Raw genomic sequence first — 8,835 nt, 5'->3', positions numbered from 1 at the left:
TATTCTCTTGTTTTTCTTTAAGGACTTCCATCTCTTTAGCAGTATTCTCTTGTTGATGTTATTAAACAGTAACTATGACCAAATAGAAGAGGAAATGGTCGATTGGATTCAAGGGTTACACTCAAAGGAAGAAAAGGCATGGCCCTAGATAATCCAACTGAAACATAGTCACTCAAGGGACTCTTCTTACTGGCTTGTTCTGCATGATTTCTTTCTTTCTTTTTTTTTTTTTTTAGTTTTTTTAAATTATTTTACTGCATATTTTCTTCATTTACATTTCAAATGCTATCCCAAATGTTCCCTATACCCTCCCCTCATGCTGCTTACTGACTTGTTCTGCATGATTTCTAATGTACCACTGCCTACAGACAACTCTGCTCTCAATAGGCTTGTCACTCACACTTCAATCAACAATTCACTATATGATTCATATATATGATAACAGACTAGTCTGATGGAGATAATTTCTCAAATATGATTCCCTGTGCCTTTACACTGTATTATGTGTTCTTGTGACAAGAATTAACTATAATAACCAACTTAAAACCTCTGTAATGTTTTGTGAAAACAGGAGGCTATCAGGTTTTATACTTGAACTTGAAATAGTTGGGAAACAATTCAACTTTTCCTCATTTTTTCCATATATTGATATCTGTCATCATGCAAAGCACTAGGTACAATCTAACTTTGTTGGTGTATATAAAATTAATTTATTAATATCACATGCTAATATAATTATGCAAGAGGAAAGTAAAACTCCTTTTAGCAGCATATGTCTACTTTTCATTAGATGCCAACATCTATGTGCACTGCTGATTGTGGTCCTGGATCTAGAAAATTCGGGATAGATGGAATGGCAGCATGCTGTTTTCATTGCAAACCCTGCCCTGAAAATGAAATTTCTAATGAGACAAGTGAGTATTTCCTGCTGGAATAAGTTCTTTAAAAGGATTATCATCTTGTTCCCGTATTCAAATGCTCAAGTAGATTAATATGAAAGTTTAAAAATAAAATACATCTCTGTCCTAAGGTAGTCATTACACAAATACAATAATTTAAATGTACTCATTAAGAAAAAAAAGTAGAAATTGTCCTACATCGTTGACTCCTTGAAAATTCAAAATAGATGGCATACTCTCAAATAAAGAATTTTGATAAGAAAATTTAAATGTACTCTACACAAGATATTTTCTAGCATTTAGTGCTCTCTAAAATATATGTAGATCATGAATACTTAAATAATGTATTTATTTTGACTTGATGTATATGGTTTTTCCTAAGGCCATGATTACCTTACATGTATAGGAGAACATGGAAGACAAAATAAGGCATGTGGGTATGCCTAAACAAATCCCAGTCCTTTGTAAGATGAATGAAGAGGCCCAGGCAGTGGTGGCACATGCCTTTAATCCCAGCACTTGGGAAGCAGAGGCAGGTAGATTTCTGAGTTCAAAGCCAGCCTGGTCTACAGAGTGAATTCCAGGACAGTCAGGGCTACACAGAGAAACCTTGTCTCAAAAAAACAAAAACAAAACAAAACAAAAACAAAAACAAAAAAGAGAAAAAAAGATGAATGAAGAGGGCAAATAATAACTTGTAAAATTATAAGATATTCAAATGAGAATCCTCTTCCTTTAGAGGATATTTTGCATAACAAAGAACATTCTTATTCAAAAGTTCAATGTTATTTTAAATTTAGAAAACTGAGGATCACTCTGGACACATGATATGAAAATATGCGGGGGTCCTCTATTCATTACTATTATATATCATACCCATTTACATTTTCCACAACAGAACATGTTAGAGGGAGAGACCTAAGTTGAAATGCCCAACAGTAGGGAGAGGGACCTTATAAAGCCCACCTCCAGCAGGAATATGGGACATTAAATGAGGGATGGGGTGGCCATCCCACAGTCATAACTCTGACTCATAACTGTTCCTGTCTGAAAGAATTATAAGGATGGAAATAGAGAGGAGCCTGAGGAAACGAAGGTCCAGCAACAGGACCAAAGAGGGATCCAGCTCAAGGGGAGGTCCCAAGTCCTGACACTATTACTGAGGTTATTGAGTGTTCACAAAAAGGGACCTACCATGAATGCCCACTGAAAGACCCAACAAACAACTGAAAGAGTCAGATGCATATGTTTGTACCCAACCAATGAACAGAAGCAGCTGACCATTGCTCTTGAATTAGGGAAGGCTGAAAGAAGCTGAGGAGAAGGGCAATCCTGTAGGAGAACCAGCAGTCTCAATTAATCTGGACCCCTGAGATCTCTCAAACACTGGGCCACCAAACAGGAGGCATACAACAGTTGTATGAGGCCCCCAACATAGATACAGTAGAAGATTTCCAGGTCTGTGTTCATTCAGAGATGATGCATATTAATATTGTTTTGTCCTGGATGCCAACAAGTACTTACTGACAGGACCTTGATATAGCCATCTCCTGAGAGGCTCTGCAAGAGTCTGACAAATACAGAGGTGGATGCTCTCAGCCAACCTTTGGACTGAACAGTTTCCAATGAGGGAACTAGAGAAAGGATCCAAGAAGCTGAAGGGGGTTGCAGTCTCATAGGAGGAACAACAATATGAACCAACCAGTACCCTAAGAGTTCCTAAGGACTAAAGCACCCAACAAAGAGTAGACATGGAGGGACCCATGGCTCCAGCCACATATGTAGCAGAGGATGGCACTGTTGTTGGGAACAAAATAAAATAAAAGGTGGCCCAGTGGGGGAGGGGGCAGGGAAGTTGTGAGGAAAAAGATGCCCAACACCCCTCCAGAGTTTTTCTATTCTTTGGTCAGTCAGGAGTGGGGAGACTGCTAGGCTCTTTCCACTCGGCACTGGGTGGGTGGGTGGGCATTGCCTCTGACCCACATGGTGGGGGGTGGAGAATGGGCAGCCCCGATGGGGATCGCCCCCCGGAGCTACCTCACTACACTACCACTCCAGGGTTGTGGGACAGAGGGAGGGAAGAAGTTCCCAACGATGAGCAGAGTGTGCATTAGGCCTTGATGGAGCAGAGCAGAGAATCTATGGTTTAAGAGCTTTATTATAGAAATGCAGGGAGAGAGGGAGAGAGAGAGAGAGAGGGAGAGAGAGAGAGAGAGAGAGCGAGAGAGAGAGAGAAGAGAGAGGAAAGGAGAGGAGAGGAGACAAAGAGAAAGGAGAGAGGAGAGAAGACAAAGAGAAAAGGAAGAGGAGAGAGAAGAGAGAGAAGTGAGAGGACAAAGTAGTAAGCGGGTAAGAGTAAGAGTAATAGAAGAGAGCTGAACACCCCTTTTTATGGTCTTCACTGTTGCTAGGTAACTGGGGAGGAGTTTAGCCTGAAGTTCAGAAGCTTGGGCCATTGCTTCCATGACCACCGACCATGCTTCTCTTGTGGGGGCTGTTGGAGGTGGTAACTTAGGCAGGGGCCAGAGTTCCAGAAGCTTGAAAGAACGCCTACCATGTCATGAGGTCAATTATGACCATCGCATAACTGGATAACTCAGCTCAACTGGATACCAGCCTACAGTTCCCCACACACTGTCAGTCATAAATGAGAGGAGAGGCCCTTGGTCCTGTGAAGGCTTTATGCCCCAGTATAGGTGAATGCCAGGAAGCAGAAATGGGAGGGGTGGTGAACAGGGGGAATGGGGAGAAGATAGGGGCTTTTCAGAAGGGAAACCAGGAAAGGGGATATCATTTGAAATATGAAGAAATATATAATAAAAAATTTATAAAAATTAAAAAAGGAAGGAATTAGCCACAGATTTCAAATGGCATTGGCACTAGCACAGCCCATGTTAGTCCAATAACTGTTTAGTCAGGATGAACTAACTACAAATGGCAGGCACGTAGTTTTTCTGGGGCTTTTTCTGTCAACCTATATAATTGAACTAATATCCTAAAAGGACATTTATTGCTAGTATAATGGCTCAGTAGTTAAATCCTTTCCCACTAAGTATGGTGATGTAGGTTTATCCACAGAACCCATCAAATAGCAGGATGTAACTCTTACCTGTTGTTTTGTGATATTCATGCAGTTCTACATTGAACACACATATAAGTAATTCAACAAGGCTGTCCATCAAATGCAAGTATTGACCAAAAGTAATACATTTTGCTCACAACAAAACTAAATTTTTAGCCCTTAAACAAATAAAATAATAACAGCTCTCCACAAATGCATTGTTCCATATAAAAGACTTCTAACCTTGGAAGTTGTACTGGCTAGTTTTGTGTCAACTTGACACAGCTGGAGTTATCACAGAGAAAGGAGCTTCAGTTGGGGAAATGCCTCCATGAAATCCAGTTGTAAGGCATTTTCTCAATTAGTGATCAAGCAGGGAGGTCCCCTTGTGGGTGGTGCCATCTCTGGGCTGGTAGTCTTGGTTCTATAAGAGAGCAGGCTGAGCAAACCAGGGGAAGCAAGACAGTAAAGAACATCCTTCCATGGCCTCTGCATCAGCTCCTGCTTCCTGACCTGCTTGAGTTCCAGTCCTGACTTCCTTGGTGATGGACAGCAGTATGGACATGTAAGCTGAATAAACCCTTTCCTCCCCAACTTGCTTCTTGGTCATGATATTTGTGCAGGGATAGAAACACTGACTAAGACAGAAGTACATTATTTATCCTGCCATTGCAATCATTTAATGACTCAGTGCAATGGCAATCAGATTTCCCACACACACAATGGTGGGAATTACAGCGCTTTTTACCTTCAGAAACAGGCTTGCTGACTTTTGATAAAAAGGACTAGGAATGTGGTATTACCATAGTCATAAGAGGACAAGACTTGGAACAATTTTTAAAATTATTTTTGCATTTACAAAAACCAATATTATAGTTGTATAAATTTGAGGTCTCACTCTCACCTTCATGCTTCCCCTATGTAAGACTAATCATTCTCAAGTTAATGATAGTTCCTGTTACTTCTGTATGTTAACACTCTCATAAATATACACATCCATGGTAAATGATCGAGACAATATAGTAAAATAGACCAAAAAACACTTGTTGCTTTCATTTCCTTAATGATGATTACCATTAAAAAATGGAATAAATTATTTCATGTAACAGTGACTTTCAATATATTCTAACCAAGCTATTGTGGGAAATATGTAGAGCTAGCCCCTTGTCCAGGTGATCTCACTAGCTCCATCTCTCAGACTGCTAACTATCCAGCCCTGTTAGGCCACATGGCTCCCACCAGGCCATTTCTTAGACAGGGCGCCTAAATTCCTCTTGCTTTCACACAATGCCCCAAGAATCCCTAGTTAGCCATCTCAACACATAATTACCCTGTAGAATCAAGGCTTTTAAGGCTTAATTAGCCAATCAGATGTATACTTCAATAATAATACAATTTCCAAATGTCAATACAATAAATTTGGATCCAAATCATAGTGATAAAGTTTTAACACAATTATTCTAACCTTTTGATAACATGATGTCAGCCTCCATTCTGCTTCCCTCTCTCCTCCTCAAACCCCTCTTTCTGTCTCCTCAACTCCTCCCCCCTGCCTCCCTTCTCCTGTCCAATCACAAGCCTCAAATTTCCCAAATGTGATTGAACAGGGAAAATCCTGCAACACCAAACATACTCATGTATTGCAACATTTCTTCTATATGCTTAAATGAAATATCCTTTCAGGAAAAATGCTTAAGATGCACTAAAAATATTTTCATTTTTTCCATTAGATGTGAATTTTTGTGTCCAGTGTCCAGAGAACCAATATGCAAACACAGAACAGAATCACTGCATTCCTAAAGCTGTTGTATTTCTCAGCTATGAAGAACCATTGGGGATGGCACTTTCCTTAATCTCCTTGTGCTTCTCTGCATTCACAACTGTGGTTCTTGGGGTCATTGTAAAGCACCACAATACTCCAGTTGTTAAGGCCAATAACAGTACTCTCACCTATATCTTGCTCATCTCACTCATCTTTTGTTTCCTCTGTCCCTTGCTCTTCATTGGCCATCCAAACACAGCCACATGCATTCTACAGCAAATCACATTTGGAATTGTATTCACTGTTTCTGTTTCCACTGTCTTGGCTAAAACAATTACTGTAGTTATGGCATTCAAAATGACAGCCTCACGAGGAATAATAAAGTACTTTCTAGTGTCAAGGACGTCTAAATACATCGTTCCCATTTGTACTCTCATCCAAGTTATTGTCTGTGCAGTCTGGTTGGGAGCTTCTCCACCTTCTGTTAATATTGATGCACAATCTGAGCATGGACACATCATCATTGTATGCCACAAGGGATCAGACATTGCATTTTACTGTGTTCTGGGATACTTGGCTAGCCTGGCCTTTGGGAGCTTCACTCTAGCTTTCTTTGCCAGAAACCTTCCTGGTGCCTTTAATGAAGCGAAATCCATAACATTCAGCATGCTGGTGTTCTGCAATGTCTGGATCACCTTTATCCCTGTTTACCATAGCACCAAAGGCAAGGTCATGGTGGCTGTGGAGATCTTCTCCACTTTGGCTTCCAGTGCAGGGATGCTGGGATGCATCTTTGTTCCTAAATGTTACACAATATTGTTTAGACCAGACCGGAATTTTCTTGAAATGATCAGGGTGAAATCCTCTTCCCATGCTCACATTTCATAAATTCTGAAAAATATATAGTTGGTAAATAACCTCCAAATTTTGGATATTATTGCCATACCCATCTGGGTTTGGAATAACTCTCACTGTTTCCACTAATGAGATTGCCTAGCAATACCATTTCTACTGATGGTCCCATTGATCTTATAATCTTCCTCAATGTACTAAAACAAAAAGAAATAATAGAAAGAGATAATAGAATCCTGATCCATTCTAAGACTTAAAGGAATTCTTCTAGGTGCATAGATGAGAAAGGAATATTTTATCATCAGGTTGTTAGAACATTTCCAAAGATGAATTGATGTCTCTGCAGATATAATCATAGCCTGCTCTTGTAGAGGAACTGATCCAATACACAGCTCCACCAATTGCTGTAACAAATACCTGCAACAATATCTACAATTAAGCATATGCTCTCTTTTGGGTTGCATATTTACCTGAAGCTATTTATGCACATAACGAAGCACACAAACTCATACACACACACACACACACACACACACACACACACACACACACACACACATACACAGGCACACATCTAAAATTACATAAAAATTAAAAAGATACAGAAGAATGTGACAAAAATTTTACACTGGGAGTCTGCTTTTCAATTTTCTCCTAAGGGGTCAGAATTATCATAACTTACAGGAAAGGATCAGATATGAGTAGAATTGACTGGGTTTATTTTTAGACACTCTACAGATAACTCTCAATTTTAAGTATATCAACAAAGACACACTTGTGAAATTGTCAGGGAAAGCACAGCTTGATGAAGTAATCTCTTCTGTTTGTGGAATTTAGATGAGTCACTGCAGAAGATCAGCTTTGACACCACAGAGTAACTAAAGGCATGTAGATGGTGAGAGTCTGTGCTGAGATCAACTGACATGGGTTGGTTGGTCCAGAAACTCACAGGGGCTGCTATCTATGACATCCCGTGTTTAGAGAAGAGAAGGAGTGCAAGAATCAAACATTCAGAGACACATTCACACACATCCACATGCACATTAGCACACAACAAAGAGTACACATGGAGGGACACATGGCTCCACCCACATATGTAGCAGAGGATGGCACTGTCAGTCATAAATGAGAGGAGAGGCCCTTGGTCCTGTGAAGGCTCTATACCCAGGTATAGCAGAATGCCAGGAAGCAGAAATGGGAGGGGTGGTCGAGGCAAATATAAGTTCTAGCAACTTAGCAGATACAAATACATACTTACACATAGAGAGAGATGGGGAGACAGATAGAGAGACAGACAAAAAACTACACAAGAAATATTACATAGTACAGGTAGAGAAAAGAAAAAACTAAATAAAGATTAACATATTGTAAGTCAGGAAGGCAATTTTTCAGTCAATTTTTCTTATTGGCAGGCAGAAAATTGCAGTTACAAAAATAGAAGCAATTATTTTTATTTTTATTTTCTTATTTTTTTAATTAAATTATTTTTTTATTTACATTCCAAATACTGCCTCACTTCCTGGTCCTCACTTCAGAAGTCTTCATCCCAACACCCTCTCCTTTACATATGAAAGGTTTCTTCCCATTACCAACTACCCAGTATTCCCCTTCCATGGAACATCAAATCTCTACAGTATTAGATGCGCCCTCTCCAACAGAAGTCTGTCTGTCAAGGTAGTCTCCTGCTACATACATGCCACAGACCATGGCCTACACCATGTATCCTCTTTGGTTGGTGGTTGAGACTGATAGCTCTCAAGGGTCCAGTTAAGTTGAGAATGTTTTCCTACCTATGTGGGTGGACATATGCCTCTAATCATTCAGTCTTTCCCCCTAACTATTCCATAGGGGTGCCTAACCTCAGTCCAGTCGTTGGCTCTCAGTAATTGCATCTGTCTCAGTCAGTTGCTGGTAGAAACTCTTGGTGGACAGCTATGCTAGGCTCCTGTCTGCAAGAAAAACATGGTATCTATAATAGTGTCAGTGTTTGGTGCCTGTGTGTAGAATGGAACCCAAGTTGGACAAGTAAGTAGATAGCCTTTCCTTCAGTCTCTGCTCTACTTTTGTCCATGGGTTTTTTTTAAACATGAAACAATTTTGGATCAAAAATGTTGAAGATGTGTATGTGGCCCAATCCCACCACTAGAGACCTTGGTTAACTACTGGAGTTGGTTTATTCATGTTCCATCTCGCCATTGTTGGAAATTTCAACTAAGGTTATCCATATTGGGTTCAGAAAGACTCTCACATCCCAGATATCT

General features: G+C 40.0%; 1 protein-coding gene across 1 annotated transcript; it reads left to right on the top strand.

Moving 5' to 3' along the window:
* Positions 1 to 790: 790 nt before the first annotated feature.
* LOC110314801 (vomeronasal type-2 receptor 116-like) lies at positions 791 to 6,610 on the top strand (the record flags this gene model as incomplete). The annotated part of the gene is made up of 2 exons (XM_021189027.1): positions 791 to 914; positions 5,691 to 6,610. Coding segments are annotated over 2 exons (1,044 nt in total), but the record flags the coding sequence as incomplete, so codon positions are not given.
* Between the last annotated feature and the right edge of the window lie 2,225 nt (positions 6,611 to 8,835).

This window comes from Mus pahari, unplaced genomic scaffold (genome assembly GCF_900095145.1).
Source record: "Mus pahari unplaced genomic scaffold, PAHARI_EIJ_v1.1 scaffold_13778_1, whole genome shotgun sequence".
NCBI lineage: Eukaryota > Metazoa > Chordata > Mammalia > Rodentia > Muridae > Mus > Mus pahari.
The sequence above is the reverse complement of the archived record's forward strand: the minus strand, read 5'-3'. Positions and strand labels throughout refer to the sequence as shown.